This window comes from Mytilus trossulus, unplaced genomic scaffold, assembly GCF_036588685.1.
Source record: "Mytilus trossulus isolate FHL-02 unplaced genomic scaffold, PNRI_Mtr1.1.1.hap1 h1tg000398l__unscaffolded, whole genome shotgun sequence".
Classification (NCBI taxonomy): Eukaryota; Metazoa; Mollusca; class Bivalvia; order Mytilida; family Mytilidae; genus Mytilus; species Mytilus trossulus.
The window spans coordinates 89761-108956 of NW_026963347.1; the positions used below are offsets into that span (position 1 = coordinate 89761).

The 19196-nt window shown below is 31.0% G+C and overlaps 1 protein-coding gene across 1 annotated transcript; it reads right to left on the bottom strand.

The window, feature by feature from the left end:
- Positions 1-556: 556 nt before the first annotated feature.
- Positions 557-15611, bottom strand: LOC134702112 (uncharacterized). Its single transcript, XM_063563207.1, has 7 exons — positions 15496-15611; positions 13239-13423; positions 6875-7087; positions 6134-6415; positions 3734-4339; positions 2177-2374; positions 557-1279 (listed from the first exon to the last, which is right to left on the bottom strand). Exons 2-7 carry the CDS (start codon positions 13402-13404, stop codon positions 840-842), a joined length of 1905 nt encoding a protein of 634 aa, XP_063419277.1. The 5' UTR covers positions 13405-13423; positions 15496-15611; the 3' UTR covers positions 557-839.
- Between the last annotated feature and the right edge of the window lie 3585 nt (positions 15612-19196).

Sequence of the window (19196 nt, forward strand, 5' to 3'; positions counted from 1 at the left end):
TAACAATGTTTGTAATGAAAAAATACCGTAATCGTGATTTGATTCACGATGCAATCACCTTACATACACTCGATTAACGCAAAGGAAAAAAAGCAAAACATATATTATGTAACTGTTGTTCATTGCAACATCACGGCAATTTCAAGTATACAGAGCAGAGATGACATTCACAGCATAATCAATATATTTTTAGAAACGATTTGGTTGGAATCAACATTTATTTGCAGGATATATCTACCTTCTAGTATAAACACGATGTATCATGATTTTTTGTTTAGTTGTACCTGTACCTTACCTCTAGCATGTTTGGACATATCATTTTCTTTCTAAGGCAGAAACGTCTTCCTAACGATTGGAGGATGATTGGAAAAGAAGATAAACAGTTAAATTGGGTTAAGTATGAGTTTTTCTTGGTCTTGTTTTTGGCATGTCGTTATCAGTTTTTTTCAACTAAAAAGTTTGAATGTGTCTTTGTATATTTCGCCTACCTTCTGGTCTGGTTGGCATGTTATGTTACAAACAAATACCTATTCTTTAAATGATAATGGACAGCCAATAAAAAACATTTTTTTTTAATAGTTGATGAATAAAATTATGTAACAACAATGCACATATGATTATTAAGTACATACATAGAATTATATCAAATTCTACATTCAAATCAAAACCGCAATAGACATAGTTACTACAAAGGCAGAAATTAAATCAGTGTGGTTTTTTTCATGATAAAACTAGATGGAAAATGTGTGTTTGTGAATATTTATGAAAAAAAATGAATTGACCTTGTTTCAATGATTATGTATAGTAATTGTAACAATGTGCATAAGCACGATGCAAATTCATATTTTAGGTTTCGAAATGTATGAAGGAATGGACGAGAATGCACTTTCTGTATCTTTTGTGAATGGTGAAAATTGATACTCTTCTTTGGACTTCATTGTTAAAGTTTCTAATGCGGTTTGCATTTTTTGCATCTGTTTATTCAGAATCTGGAATTGAGTAAAACTGCTTTCACTTTCCTCTTTCATATCACCAAATCCAGACGACTGATCAGAATCAGTTTTAGCTGTTCCAAACGTGCCAGGACCGCTATTGTTTCTACGGCGTTTTCTTCTTTCAAAACTCTTATGAAGACCAGGAGATCTTGAAGAAGTGGACGACATCTTCGGTTTTTTTAGTTTACTTGGTTGCTGAATCATGGTTGATTGAGCCATCTCATGAAATCGATTGATTAAATCTTGTCTGTTGATTCCTTTCATAATACCATGAAACCATATATCTTTACACCAAATACAAAAATTTAGAATATTAAAAATCAGAAAACAGAAAATAAAAACTTTTAGGGAAATTTATCACAACCATGACAAATGCACCTCTCCGGTACATATTTAGAATAGTTCTGAAACAATACATATTTTATCATATTGGTAATTTCAATACTTCGGTGTTGACATGAATATCAATTATGTGGTCATTTTTAGAAATTTCCTGTTTACAAAACTTTGAATTTTCGCATAAACTAAGGATTTTCTTATCCCAGGCATGGATTACCTTAGCTGTTTTTGGCAGAACTTTTTGGAATGTTGGATCCTAAACGCTTGTCAATTTTGTATTTTTTGACTTTATAACTATTTTGATATGAGTGTCACTGACGAGTCTTATGGAGACAAAACGCGCGTCTGGTGTACAACGTTGTTATCCTGGTACCCTTGATAACTATTTATACATTATCTATACAAAGGACTTTTGAGTTAGAATTGACAGTGGTAACGTATTCGTTTGTAAGAAGAAAGATAACTCTGGTCTTTCAGCAGTTGGTATCATACTGCACTAATACTCTTTAAATATATTGCATATTGTTTTTCCATTTTATTTGCGTAATATTTTAAATGATGCTTTTGTAATTTTAGTTAGTAACATACTTTTATCCAGTGTAATGGTCTTCATTGGACTATTTTCTAGATTGTTTTCATTATTCACTCGACAGTACGAAGGTTATATATTGTTTATATTCATAATTTCCTACAAAGTTCGGTCTTTGAAAATGCGAAGAAATCCTCCTATGTAATAGTCTAACAAGTTGAATGATAATAAATATATAGTTTTCAACACTGCCTTAAGGTTTCACAACATAAAACAGAACTGTCATTTTTACATATTAAGTAATAAAACTCACCTAAATTTGTTCGACCATTTGAACTTTGTTTCTCTTTTTCCCAAAGTGAATGTAATAAGGTGTTTGGCATTTTTTCTATTTTTCTCTTTTCCCCGTCTGGCAAGACTTGTAGCAAGATGTTTCTCTCTTTTTTTGATAGTTCTTTAGACAGCTTTGTCAATATAATATGAAGATCTGGATCGGAAAGTTCAATTGTCGCTAGAAAATTTGAAATAGGAATAACAATGGAATTAACGATTATACGCCGAACAAACAATATGAAATGGCGTTTAAGAAATTGATACAAGTAAAATGTAAGCTGATGAAAAGTGACATTTAGCCCACAAATGAGCTACATTAATTATCACTGAACAAGTATATATATATTTGTTTAGGGGCCAGCCGAAGGACGCCTCCGGGTGCTGGAGTTTCTTTCTGCATTGAAGACCTGTTGGTGACCTTCTGCTATTATCTGTTCTATGGTCCGGTTGTTGTCTCTTTAACACATTCCCCATTTCCATTCTCAATTTTATTTACAAATTAAAAAAAAGTATTAATGTACCAATGAAAATGAAATTTAAACATAATACGTATTGCTTCTTAACAAATTGATGTACAAAGATTGGAGATCGCGTCGTCGTTGATCTGTGTCGTTCATTGAAGGATATTTTCCCTTGGTTTTAACAATGATCACATTTTCGTCACCTTTAATCTACTTTGATAACGTAAAGTATCACATTAACACAAGATACTATCCTGTTTATTTAAAGGGCATACGAAACAGTTTTGATCATGTATTTACAGTTTGATGAAAGTTTCCATATAAGCTATTGTTTGCCTAATTAAATCAAATATGCAATAAAAAAGAGACCTTTATGTTCTACTTCTTTAGTTAAATGAGGTAGAAATTTTGTATATTTGTTCAAAATTCGGATTTGTCGCCGTATTTTCCCTTTTCGAAAGAAAGTCATATTTTTTTTGTTTTAAAAGATAAAAACACACACACAAATTGTTTTTTGTTAAAAAATTTACAGATTATAAAATTTGGTTCACATAATCTCCCTGCAAAACGAAACCAAATGTTCCAAAAACGCATTTTCCGCCGATATGTCACAGTTTGACGTCGCAAAAATAACATTTTACGTTAGCAACGTCATTACCTCCTCTATAACTGTATAGTATGCCCTTACCTCTCCTGTAACTGTATCGTATGCCCTTGATACAATGATGTAACGTGTTTGTGAGTTTTAACAGCAACTTAAGTATGTCAAATTTCTATACTTTCGACATTTTCTTGTAATGTATATCATTCAATGTGAGAGTTATGTCTTTTTTAAACATACAAAACGAATATTTGTGAACAGTGACTGACCCTTATCGCTTTAAATAACCCTTTGATATCTCTATTTATTTATGAATTATTTCAACCAATAAAAAGCAGGATCAGTTTATTACAGAAAAAAATAACTGACAAATAATTGTTGAACTTTTATAATGCATTGTTACTTGGATGGGGCGTTGTCTCTTGGGAACGCATACCACAGACTCTTATTTATAAAGTAATCTCATCAATATTACCTGTGAAATAACCAGACATTGGCATTCCTGGTTGAAAGAAAGATCTTTCTAGTGTTTGCAACCAAAAGTCTTCTTTCTGAGACAAAATAGGAGCATGCTCTCCAATTTTCAGATAAAAAGCAAGTTTTTCTTTTTCATATTCCAAGAAATGAATCTTTGACGCCATTGCTTGAAGTTGTATATTGCACCTCGTAAAGCGAATACACGTATCTTCTGAAACTTTTGCTTTTATCATCATTGAATTAGCTTCTATCAACTCTCTCAGAACATTGGAATCATAGTTTAGTCGTCGCGTTTCCTTAAGCATAACATGAAAATAAGCACATGCTGCCTTCGTAGAAAGTTTTTCAAATGGTTTGAAGATTTTGATATAAAGCACATAATACCACAATGTTTGGACCATGGTTGATATAAACGCATTTGTCTGACAAGTTTGTTTTAATTTAGAATTTTCAGTTTCATACAACTTCTTTTCTCTTTCCACTTTAATCAGTTGAGCCTGACTACCATCTAAATCTGATTCCAAAACTCGAATTCTTTTTGTAAATGACTGCATTTCATGCTTTATTGCCAGGACGTCTTCTCTCGATTGTTCTTTCTGTAGGCCTGGCAAAATATAAAAGTTTCTATCTAATAAGATTATGTGGTATCACAAAAACGTTGTAGATGAGTCACAATAGAAACAAACAACTGACTCATAAACACTTAGTACCACTATATATAACAGAAATGTTTTTGGTTATGCATTAATACAAAAGTTTATAATGCGCATTAGAACATTTTTTTGTTAATGTTTTTTTTAAAGACTCATGTTAAGAATGCAGTTATAAAACGTATATAATAACCGTATATAAATTGTGAATTTGACAAAATATAAACATGCATTTTGTAGATAGAACAATACAGGCCTAAGATGATCAAAAATGAAAATAGTTTTTGATATGTAGTCCGTTTCATTTCAACAAAAGTTAAAAAAGAAATGAGTAACTGCAAAATGTTTTTCCTGTAACGTATATGTAATACATCGGGTATTTTTGCATAACATGAGTTTGCTTCAACTGCAAGATATGATCAGAATATTCCCTTTATTTTTTCATATGGCGAATCTACCGAATATTCTACTAGAGCTAGATTATATATTTAAACAATGCATATGATTCATTGTATTCATGTAGAATGCATTTTGGTATTTGTCAATTTGTCATGTTGTATCTGGTCACTCATATCTTTATTTCTTTTTAGTATTGTTACTCTTTTATTGTTATGCTTTTTTGGGTTAGTTTAACAGTTGAACGTTTAACAAATGGAATATTTAACTTACAGAACTATGTTTGACTGAGAGAAATTCACAATATTGCTAAATGAAAACATCTGACCACGTTGAATTAAAATGGGCATCTAGTAAGTTTGTTAGTTCTTCATTGTTCTGATCGTAAAACTAGATGATTTATGAACTCTATAATTTTGCATAATCTCTTAAATAAGTTCTACTCATTTCTCAATATAATGTTATACATTTTACTTTATTTGGCTATACTTTTTGGACCTTTTGGATTATAGCTCTTCATCTTTTATATAAGTTTTGGATTTCAAGTATTTTGGCAACGAGCATCACTGAAGAGACATGTATTGTCGAAATGCGCATCTGGTGCAAGAAAATTGGTACCGTTAATGTTATTACTTGTTAAGGAATCCATATTTTATACAGTGTGTCATATTGTAGTTTTGGAAGATATCTTGACAATCGCATTTGTGACGGTAACAATAAGACACAAAAATGGTATCTTAAGATGATTACTGAATAATTCATGAAAGTTGGCATTATCTGAATTATTTTTAGATGTTTGAATTTGCACTATAGCTGTAGGTATAATAATATAAAGTGAATGTCTACATACTGTTTTTTTTAATAATTTCTGGTATTGTACTTATGTCTCAGTACAGATGAAAGATTTAAGAAAAACGATACCGATGTATGTACTTACATACATCTATACATCCGATTATCTCCATTCATTTCGATATCTATTTTCCTAAGATATTGATATTTTTGCAGCATTAGAACTAATGGTATGAATCTAATGATTGCAAATAGATAAACTACGTTTATATGAACGAAATAGTAAATTGAAATATATCGCGAATTTAACGATAATAAATCAAAGCCTCTTTAGAGAATTACTAAAAATACATACTTGTATGCAACTTAAATTGTTATGCCAATATACCTCCGTCTTAAAACATAACCAATGACTTATCTTAAAACAAGCCCTTTTTTTACAATCATCAAATGTAACCCTAATTGTATCAGTTTGTTGATATTGGTAAAAGATGGCATACAGATATCCACAATTTATACGTAAAGCATGCATATAACTCATAGAGTGCAAAATATCTTACATTTAAGGTCGACTACTTTTTCTCTAACTTTTACAAAGTCGACACCTTCGGCTATAATGTAATCTGAATCGCCTTGCTGCATTTCAAAAACAAAATCAATATACTCTTCTGCAATTGAAAATGTTATCAGAAAACTGTTGCCTGGTTCAATGCCATCTACAACAACAAATTGAGGAGGAATGCATAAAAGTCTAGCAACTCCATCTCTAAGTTTCTCTAATTTGATTCTGTCAAAATTGACGCTTCCTTCTACATGGACTGTCAAATGTTGGTAGCCGTTTTCTAGAAATAAAGATTCTTCACATGAATGCAACGGATTTGAGAAATTTTTAACATTTTCTATTGATTTATGCGCGAAACAAACACATTTAAGCGAATATTTTTGGTGCATTTAGCCAGTTCTGAAAAATATTTCACAAGATGCAGTACAGTAAATTGATTCAAAATTCCTTTCTTTAACTTTTATTTCATTATCCAAAAGCTAACAAAAATCCACTTTAAATGGTTCCTGTATATGAAATGAAAACTGAGTTCGACAAGCTTTGTGCATAAATATGCAAGAAATGTACATTGTTATTTTGTATTAACTTTGTTCAGTATGTTTTTTCCAAATATATATGAAACATCAAAATAAATTCATGAAATTGATATAACTTAAACACAGATGTAAAAAAAGATGTCAAACCCTCACATTAGGAACCCAATCGCCAGTTAAAAAAAAAAGAAGAAATAAAAAACTACCTGGTTGGTCCGTTGGGTTATAGAAGTGTAACACGTTTCCAAGCCTTCTCGCATATTCAAGAACCTTTTTCTGTAAGTCTCTTCTGTGTAAATGAAACAGCATCGATTGAAGTACAATGATGTTGTCTCTTGTTAGACGACGAGTCTGTCGTAAATGTGTAAAAAGATCCATAGCATCTTTCATTTCCGAAAGAGTTCGTTTACCAGGTCCACCTTAATGAGTAAAAAAGTAAAATAATAACAGGTAAGAGGGTTTATACGATAAACACATTATAACATTCGATTTTTTAGAATTTTGCCTGAATACATTAGTGTTAGTGCAGCAAATGTCCTACATGGTCATAGAAAATGAGATTGAAATTGTAACACATATTCCAAAATGCTTACAAAAACCTAATTAAAAAAACCCACTACTTATGTCATAAAATTCACTGAGTAGAAAAAAATATATATCCTATATATATAGCTATCAAATTCTCCCAGCTTTTTTTCAAATAATTCGATTTAAAGGGCTTGACCGTTAAATCACGTTATCAGAGGAAGACAAGACTTGCTACAGTTCATGCACAGGTCAATGTAACGCGCATGTCTTAATTCGATTACACGGCATATCAATTTTACCAGCTAAAGCACTCCTCACAATATTTTGAATGCACGGTCTGCTAGGAAGTAACTATATATATCTAAGGTCAGATTGTTGAGTTTATTTTACGCATAATTATTGTAAATACTTATCTTAATAATTTTTCAATTTCAACTGATTATTGATTAATTAATTTCAAATCGGTCACATTCAATTTGATAATTCATAAATTATTGGACAATTTACTAAAGCAAGGATTTATATATAGTATACAAATCTTTGTCTAAAGTTATTATAATACGAGCGAATTTATTTTAATTTATTTTTATGATTGTATAATAAATTTTTGATTCGCATAATTTCTAATTCCAGTTATATTGATATTTTTGTATCTTTTTATCGAGGTATTAAAATATGAAAACTAGGTTCCAGGTATTTCTATTCAATTTACATTTCGTAATGCAGATTAAAATGGTAATGTTCCATTATCAGGTATGCTTAACTATTATTTAATAATGGGGTTTCTTGTGAGACATTAACACCATCAAATGCAATAATTAATTTATGGTATCATTTATTGTTCTTTAGCGTGTTTAGGACAGCAGTAAATCGTAAATTATATTTCAAAGTTGAGCATCCGTTAAAAGAAACTAGTTGATAAAATTTGATACGGCAGCTACAGTAATGTCTTTATAACCGATTATTTTTCAGTCAGCCAAATTGCGTTGCACATACATGTATACAGCGACATATAATACAATATGTCTCTGATATTTATATTTAATATTTATTTCAAATAATATTCATTCATATTTTGAAGTAATGTCTTTATAACCGACTGTTTTTTCGGTTATAAATGCAAATTTCATTGCACACATTTTGATATTTATTTAGTGTATAAAATCAAGGATTTGTATAGTTGTATATTATTTTAATTATATTTGTTCATATTGACATTTATTGTAAGGTTTGTGATGCCTGAGAAGTAAAGGCGTTAAAAGAGGTGTTATAATTGGGGTAAAGAAAACGGCTTTAGCCACCTGTGAGGTCAAATAGCTACGCATCGGAAACAGAACCTGAAATTTGTTATCTAGGATTATTTCATTCATCAGCAGGATCATTTTTATGTATGTCAGTCAGAGAAGTGGCAGTATGCCTTATCTAAATACATCAATAAAAAAGGTACATCTTTTATTCTTTAATTTTAATGTAACTAATTCAGTACATGACATTTTTAGCTTTAGCATTGATTTGAGTAGTAACATTTCGAGCATAATAAGAAAACGATTCTAAATGGCGGATACTATATTGATCCGGATTGCTTTTTACTATGAGAGACCATACCACGAATAAGAATAAGATTGATTTAGTTAATTGGTTTCTTATCTATATATCTCACCACGATTAGAAAACATTTCAACATTGATTTATTTTATAATTACACTGAGAAGGTATAGTCCCGCAAGTCATTTTATATTCAGTGCATATTTTTAGTATGTGTATATATCACGAAGGAATTTTTACATTTTTCTCTTTTTATCACTCTGACCACAAGTATACCTAAATTTGATTTATTTTCACGCATTTTTATAAAAGAGAGATTCATTTCACTAATTTCAGAAACTAAATCTGCACTACTTAATATAAAGTATAAATATAAAAATAAATGGTATCTCGCAGGTATATAAAAATTCATCAACAAAATATCAATGATGATGCATTTTATATCAGATATTTATTTGACAACCAATTTTAATTAGGCAAGAGAGCAAAGAAGACTTGGAGCTAGCAGGGTTCAGGTCATAAGTTGGAAACCAGCTGTTTCGGTTAAGGAAAGCAATTTCACAGTCTTGTAATTGGGGACCAGTTGATTTAGATCTATGGATATTATTCATGTACCATGATCACAACAAATCATTCATGCCCTGTCTGTATTATGTATAAATAATGTGATCAAAACTAAGGTCTTGCACAAGGGTAAACCGTCATGACTCATAAAGCTTTTTTGCGCACGTTTTAATCGTGCCCAGAAAAATAAAATGTTACATGTAATGGACAAGATAATCAATTGTTGATTTTCAAATATTTACATAAGCTGAAAATAGTATTGCCATGTGTTTTGACGTTCAAGTCACGAATCTTTATTGTTTTTTTTCGGGGTTTGTTTAAACTAGCTTTTATATTGGATTTTTCATATGAGTGGAACTAGTAGCTATTAATTCGGGATCCACTTGGGCATTTTTAACTTTAAAGTTTCCATTAGCCTCAAATTTTAGAAAATTGATCAGCAAGGCAAGATATTTTTACTACTATACTTGGAAAAAGGCTTCGTTGGTCTATGTCTGTCATATTTGTTTTTCGTAAACTGCTTTGTTATAAATTAGGCCGTTAGTTTTCTCGATTGAAATGTTTTATATTTTCCATGTCGGGACCTCTAATAGCAGACTATATGGTATGGGTTTTTCTCATTGTTGAAAGCCGTAAGGTTGACTATATTTGCTTACATTTACTTCATTTGTACTTTCAAGTGGATAGTTGTCTCACTGGCAATTATAATCTTTTAATTAACACTAATAACGATTAGAGCAGAAATAGTATACACTTCTGCAAGTTACGTTTACAAACTGTATTACCAGATGCGTAGATCTCTGATAAATTATCGTCTGAAAATTGTTGATATAAATTTACAACTTAAGCGAGTTTTTGTCTGGGTTAATAGTTTTCTTTAATCTTATGTATATCATTACAGAGGTCAAGAAAAGTTCAAATTAGTTAGGTGATGCATTGATTTTATTGCTTTTGTAGTATAGATATTAAAGTTGCGTATATCCCAGACTATAAAATTGCTAATTAGTACGATTTTGTTATCTGAAAGAGAAACAACGTAATTGGGTTAAATACTGTGAACAGTTATACATGGAATTTTATGTATATACGTTTATTAGAGAATACTAGTTTTTTGTAAGCAGTCATAAATGATTTGGCATAATAATTGTTGTCGAACGCCATACTAATGATATGCAATAAAACAAAAACAAAACAAAACAAAAACAAACAAAACAAAAACAAACAAAACAAAAGCAAACAAAACAAAAACAAAACAATAAACAAAAACAAAATTAAACAAACAAAACAAAATATTACACGATAAAAGTTTTAATGCCGTATTGACGAGCGCCCCTAAGACGGCTTATTCTCCATCGGCTATTTTTAGAGTCAAATTTTTGGGGGGTCTTAACTGCACCTCAGTTTTAAAAGTTTTTGTCTAGGCAACAAGATTCATTAACTAGTTTGAATTGACTCTGAACATGCTTTCAGTAACTGCGAGTACTCTTAGGTGGGTACTTGATGTCTTTAGTCTATTTGTTAGTTGTGTATTGTGTTTTGTGTCTAGCTAATGAGTTAAACCTACCTCAACTTTGTTTCATTTTGTGTTGTTAACCAATGTCCCCGGTTACGGTAGGGATAAATTCTCACAAACTTGTAGTGTGTCGCAGTCTTTTATACTTGTTGTACGTTTAAATTGATTTATACTAAAATATGGCTTTGTTTTCTTGTTTGCCGGGACCCTTTGTTGCTATTATACTGTATGGACTATGTTTATTGGTGAATGCTGTAAGGTGGTATATAGCTGTTTACGACCACGCTATTAAGTTTAAAAATAGTTCATGTCAGATCTTCTAGTTTATTTTCTGATAATAAAAGTAGAATTCAGCCAATGGTAATATAAAAAGTATCAACCATATATCTGATTACAAACATACATATAACAGTTGGCAAGTCAAATATTTTTTATCTGTTATCATATCAATTTTATTTATTTTTCTATATTGTAAATTACCAATCTAGAGCTGATTATTGATTGATTGTCAATTTAAGATATTTCATGTTTCCAAAAGCGTGCTTGGAAAGTGGGATTTTCAATCACCAAAACTTCGTTGTTGCTCGGAAGTTTGTAGTTACTTATTTTTGTGTTCTCTTATACATTTTCGTATCACAATTTTTTAGCAAGGTCAAAGTGTTATGGGGCACTTTAAGTAAAGAGATAAACTAATCGTATGCTCATTTTTGAAGGGCCCTGCAATATTAAGTAATCCACTAAAATGAACATGACATCGGACAACCGTTCTATACGATAGGTCCTAACTTATAAGCGATTTGATTTTCTCCAAGATTTGTTACCTTAGTCAAATTTGCTTTGTTCAAATGTTACCACGATTGCAATACAAGCACAAGATTCCAAATAAGTGATTGAACCAAACTACAGTGAGAAGGAATATGTTATTTGTCAGATTTGAAAGCTATCTAATTTTATACAAGTTACAATCTTAATTTATGCTATTATCTATTTTCATCTATTTATTGTCTATCAAACGGCGAAGTAGGTTATTGGCTTCGGGAATCTGTTAGCTAGTAGTTACTGCGGTCAGATTCTTGTTATTACACAATATAACAGTCAGAGTTATCTGTTATATCGACTCTCAATGTATGGTACTGGTTGGCGGTAACAAGTTCCAAAACATACTTTGTGAAATCAGTGTTTTTGAACTTGTTTAGTGGCGGACTTTATAGGCTGCACCAGTACCGATGAACTTGATTTATCACTGTATTATTATTTCATTTAGAACATTAATCCAGGTTATCTTTATTTTCACCTCAAACGAAATTTCTCATGTTGATTTTGGACATCTGTTGCCAGGGTTCAATTCAGCACCCCATTATTTCAAAATTTTCATTTCATTTTAGTTTTTATTTGAATTTTGAATTTTATTTATCTATTTTATTTGCATTTTATTTACGGTTGCCCAAAGACCCTTTGTTTGTGGGTTGGTAACCGACAGAAGCCATGATCTTACTTCGCCAATAAAATATATTTTGACTTTAATAACGTCTTCTCTCTTATAATTCGATTTAAAGGGCTTGACCGTTAAATCACGTTATCAGAGGAAGACAAGACTTGCTACAGTTCATGCACAGGTCAATGTAACGCGCATGTCTTAATTCGATTACACGGCATATCAATTTTACCAGCTAAAGCACTCCTCACAATATTTTGAATGCACGGTCTGCTAGGAAGTAACTATATATATCTAAGGTCAGATTGTTGAGTTTATTTTACGCATAATTATTGTAAACCCACCCATCCCTCCTCTTATATTTTTTCGATACTGCTGTTTTATGTCTTATTTTACAGATTTCTGCTTGTTTTTAACCTCAACATAGAACTCCTGTCACGGCTTCTGGATTTACAACTCTTCGCCAGTCTATAAACACAATTAACCACATTATGCCGTCCATCTGACGAGTGATAACGGATTAACAGTCATAGTGAATCGATAAATAATGTTATGACAGTCTTTTAGAAGAGTTCATCACTAGGGCGGACTTTATAGGCTGCACCAGTACCGATGAACTTGATTTATCACTGTATTATTATTTCATTTAGAACATTAATCCAGGTTATCTTTATTTTCACCTCAAACGAAATTTCTCATGTTGATTTTGGACATCTGTTGCCAGGGTTCAATTCAGCACCCCATTATTTCAAAATTTTCATTTCATTTTAGTTTTTATTTGAATTTTGAATTTTATTTATCTATTTTATTTGCATTTTATTTACGGTTGCCCAAAGACCCTTTGTTTGTGGGTTGGTAACCGACAGAAGCCATGATCTTACTTCGCCAATAAAATATATTTTGACTTTAATAACGTCTTCTCTCTTATAACAAGGTAATTAGCAAATAAATTTTAACAATTTTAGCTTATTTAGTTCTATTTTACCTATACAATATGATTTTAATCGTTTGAGATCTTCTTCAGTAATCCCCTGAGCAATGTCATCTAGAAGTATATTTAATTCCCAGTCTTCAGATGGAGGTTCTGGGAGAAAATCTTCTGGTGATAGTCCCACACCAACATAACGATTGACATTATCTGTAGCTGCCATACCTAGTTCTCAACAGACTCTACAATGTATTTCAACCAATATTACAGCGATATTAAAGTACAAGTTTTTGTGTAAAAAAACATAAAGGCGAAGAGTTAACTGTTTTTACCAAATTGAATGCAATTCTGAAAAGTGTTAAGGGTATACATTAACAGTACCGTATATCATTCAAAGGGATGTGCGTGTCCTGCTGCAAAAGAAAACCCAAACATAATGGATTTCAATATCCATTTAAAAAACATCTCTTTTAAAAGTGTGACTTTACCTGCAGAGGTCTCACAACAAACGGTATACCGCACTGTATGTTGTTTATACATCTATTGAATTATAATATCAATATAAAACGGTTATATAAAAAAGTACTTTGGTTGCAAAAAAGACAACTCTTCACATTAGACAAAATGACACAGGTACTAACAATCATTATAGGACACCGTAAAAACATTAATAATGAGCAGAGGAAAACCACATAGTCTGCAGTAGAAAGTTTCGAAATTACAAATGTGAAAAACTTCAAACGAAGAAAATAATGTCTCATATAATGTACAAAAATGAACTAACACAAATAAGTATCACAGTACAGCAACAAATCACAACCACTGAACTATTAACTCTGGACTTGGGACATGCACATACAAACAGAATGTGGTTGGTTTAAACATGTTGGATCCCAAATCTCCCCCAATCTGGGACAGTGAAGTAATAGTACACAATAAGATCGAACTATCCAAAAAAGTTTAACAAAATCTTAACACATCAGATGGAAACAAATAGAAATACATCTAACAGAAACACAGAATGGACATGGCCGGGTACTTGTACATCCCAACGACAAAAAGACACTAAGTACAGATCTGAGAGTTACCGACAGATACATGAGATAGTTCAAAGCCAATTACAAATAATAAACATCTAAGACTAAATTATCAATCAGTTCACATTCCACATCCAATGGATATAGTTTCAAGACGTCATAAACAGTCAAAGACAAACAATACCTTGTGCAATGCTAAGATACAGGTATCGACAGATTGTAGATTTATGAAAGTGAATATGTATTATTAGGCCTTCCAAATTGAAATCATTGGCGAAAGATCTAATTTTCAATAGTTTGATCATTAATTTAACAATAGTACAGATCTGAGAGCTATGAACATAGTTCATAGCCAATAACAAATAATAAAAAAATCATGCATCTAAGACAAAATTATTAATTTGTAGACATTCAACATCCAATGGATTTAGTTTAGAGACGTTATAACCATCAGAGAAAACATGACCTAGTGCAATGCCAATATACAGGTATCAACAGATAATAGACCTATGAAAGTGCATATGTATAATTTGGCCTTTCAATTTTAAACATTGTGGAAAGATCTAAATTTCAATAATGTAATCATTAATTCATCATATTGCTCTTTAGATTTATTGATATTTTATTTTACTCCAGTTTACATGTGATACTTATGAATTGATATACTGCACAAAAGGGATTATTTGTTGGAAGTGAATTTGTTGATATCTAAGTACATCGTGAATGTTTTGATGTAAAATGTTTATCTTTCAGATGACATTGGGCCAAGCAGTAGCTTTAAGTAACCATGAGTATTCTTGTAAACTATATGTTTGTGCTAGTGGCCGATTTGATCTGTCAAGACATTTAAACATGTTTTACAGTATGAATAGATGACGTTTGGTTACATCACTGTCCCATGTTAGGTAAAGCTTGAACATTGACATTAATGTTCAGATTCACCCCCACATTATTTGTGCACTTTACCACTACACATTGATTGTATTTTCGTTTTTGTTGTCTATCTGCTATAAATGCTTTTCGTTTAAATTTATCAGCTAACACTAGGCTGTTCGTTTTTTGTTACGTATTTAGCAATGTTTAGTTAGTTATGTGAAGGCTGATCACCGTAAGGCGTTTCATAATGCACTGGTTTGTGTTTAGTTAATTGTTGATTTATGTGGTGTATAAAATTCACAGAACCACACAAAGAAGCACTTTGACATTGAATATGTACACTATGAAAAATGACTCAATATAAATAAAGTAGTCGAGGATCATATAACAATGTAATTTACCAATCAATCATAAAAAGAAGCCACATCATATCAATTGGCAGCTTTTAAAACTGTTTCCGCTTGTAAATTCCAGTAATGGTCGCTAACCAGAGGTATTTCCGACAAAACTTTATGCGCATGACTGACAGTATTTTCTAAAAATTAATAAATGTTATTTATAGAAAATATTCGTCTACAGGTAATGCATGTGAATATATAAAAATTACGTAACTAACACGTATTTACCAATCGATAACAAGTAGAGAATGCAGTGCTTTGTAATACGTTTTAAGGTCATCTTAAGTGTGTGATAAGATTTTTTTGAGAATAAATGTTTCTATACCATGGTTCACTAGGTGAATTGTATGACATTACCACTGAACTTATTAGAATACATTATTTTGAAGTATTTTAAGAAAGATTGTTGTTATAGATCTGCCTATTATTGATCTATTAATTATCGAGTAACGAGGTGAGTTTTGTGAATGTGTCACATACTCTTGTTAACTATTTAAAGCACATTTTTTTTATTGTGTTATTACGCTTATTGAAGATAGAACAAAAGTGTGCCAATACAGACACATAGGTTAATAACATTTGGTGAATAAACTCATCATAGATACAAGGATTGATCTTTTGTATTAACTCCAGAGGCACGTTCCGTCTACAAAAGAACCATCAGTGACGCTCGAATAAAAAATCTTTAAAAAAAAACCAAAATGAAGTACGAAGTTAAAGCATTGAGGATCAACAATTCCTAAAAGTTTGTAAAATATAACTAAGGTAATCTATTCCTGGGGTAGTATTTCGAAATTAAAATTTTTGTTAACAGTTAATTTATAATCATGAACAGATAAAAAATAACTTAAGTCAACACAGAAGTGCTGACTACTGGGCTGGTGATACCCTCGAGGAATTATAACTCCTCCAACAGTTTAATATTACCTTTTTACCTGTTAAAATTTTGGCATGCGTGTATTACATGTATGTGATTTATCGAATGTGCAATGTTAATATCTAGCAAGACTTGGTTTTGAGACAGGCATAGGAATTTAAGATTTAATATGAGACTACTATAATATTCAAAAATAATTTTGTAACACATCAATTGAATCGAATTGGGGTTAAATTTTGAGGTTTCATATCTGCATAGAACACGTCCAATATTATATGAAATGCACAGCATTATAAGACGTTGAATTAAAAAAAGTGTAACTCCAAAAAAACTCAAATTGGCGAAGGAAATATAAGTTTAGGTTCATATTAAATTAATGTACTATCATATTCATCAATTCGTCAATTTTAGTGCGCTGTGTGCATTATTTTGCAAATGTAACCATGTGACTTTCAATTTTGATACCTTCCCGCAGTTTGCAAACAGTATAGCTGTTTGTTTGAACCCGATATCTATACTAGTTTAAAAAAAACAATAATTGAAGATTAAGAGAACAAAGATAGTGAAAGAAAAAACTGATAACCGGGTACCATGGGCACTAAAAGGATTTAGAGAGCACTTGTATAGGGGAACATTCGTTGCTTCATAATATATAATATGAAAAAGTCGTACCAATGATAAACTATATGATAACGCGGTTGGTTCAATTATAGGAAACGTATTTGATAAAATGTCATATGTCATAAATTCTTAATCTGGTCTAAATCTACATGATAAAGCATTATCTTTTACGTACTACGTAGTTTTGAATATTCGAAATATATGTAAAGTGTCAGATTGAGATGCATATTCAGACCATGATAGACACCAGGCATAAACTGTTGCTCGCAAGATGCCCTTTTCGCCTACATAAGAATTATTTGTGACGCATTCATTTGATGAAGTCATCATAATGGTTCTGGTTTGTAATTCTGTAATGCAACATTGTCAAAATCAAAGGTAACCAATCTTTGTTAAAATTTACAAATGAAAAAGTACACAATCTTAATGCTGGAATTACTTAATGTATCGGTCAACCATTTCTTGTCAACTCTGATTTTAAATTATAATATCTTATGTTAAGTGTTTTATTTCAGAGTAAAACAAGTGTTTTATTTCAGAGTAAAACAGTATTCATGTTTGTTACAGTCTGTTTAATTTTCGTCGATTGTTTTTATTTTAAATTCTGCCTTTGGTTTTATCGTGTACATATTCTATTACATTTAGTCATTGAACTTTTTATAAAGCTGACTATACATGATTTTTTCATAAATGACGATTTAATGGTGACCTATAGAGGTCTACTATACTTCATTTTGGTTCTGGCGTATACTGTCATGAAATAAAATGAACTTCATAAAAAAGTACAAAATAGTAAAAAATAAAAAAAAATAAAAAATTATTTTAGAACATTATTTCCACTGCAACAAAAATATTACAGTTTTTGTTCTTAACAGATTGAATGGTAAAGAGTATGGTGTTTCAACAGAAATATATATCATTATAAAAAAAATATAGTGGGGTTCTGTTACCGTGGTTACTGGCCAAACAAATATATGTTGACAATAGACTTATTGGCGATCATACTACATCTTCATTGTTTTAATAAACATCATAATTTTGTTTTTGTTATACATGCAATGGTATAATCATTCTTTTGTTGGTGATGAACAAGTACCTGGCCACATCCACTACGTATTTCTATTTGTATCAATCTAAGTTAAGCCTTTTTCAACTGATTGTTATAGTTCGTTGCTATATTCTACTGTTAATCCACTATCTCGACTTAGGGGATGGTTGGGATCAACCTTACATGTTCAGCCCCACCACATCATGTATGTCCATGACTGTTCAAATTCGAGATCCTGTAATTTAGTGGTTTTCGTTTGTTGCCTTGTTGCATATTATTTTGTTTTTCAATCATTTTCTATACAACTTTTTTTCTCTTTTGAAATGTTTTACATTTGTCATTTCGGGGCACTTCATAGCTGACTATCCGATATGGGCTTTGTTCATTATTGAAGGCCGTTCGGTGTTCTATAGTTGTTATTGTCTGTGGCATTTTCATTGTACAGAGTTGTGTCAAATTGGCAATCATACCACATTTTCTGTTTTTTTTTTCCCTAACCAATACTAAGGGGATAGAAATAAAGCACTACAGAAGAAGGCATTTGAATTTATGACTCACAATGTAATAGCACATATATACATCAGATGTAAACCAAAAGTGCCATTTGTTTTGTAAAATCTTATGCATTTAATGTTATAACGCTCGTCCAAGGCAACACATGGTGATAATCACTGCTGTAAGATACATAATCATGTTCCTAGATACTCCTGAAAATAAGACGACACAAATAAATATTCATATATCAGCTTTATAAAAGGGATAAGGGAAAAAAAAGTAATATCAAAGAACTGTTATTTAATTTTAAAGAATAACACATAATACCTTTTTTTATAATAAAGAGTCTAAACGAACATATAGTTGGTATAAGTGATGTCATTATGAAATATAGACCATTGTTGACAATTAAATTATCATAAAAGTGATAGGTTTTCCGTTTTCTAGATCTTACAGTTATGATGTCTATTATGTTTGTTTGATGTCACACAAAGCTGTTTAAGTTGGATGGGACCAAAATAAATAAAGGCAATAGAAATATACCGCTGTTCGAAAATCAAAAATCTATTGAGAGAAACAACAAATCCGGGTTACAAACTAAAACTGAACAAAACACATCAAATATAAGAGGAGAACTACGACATAACAGTAACACAACAACAA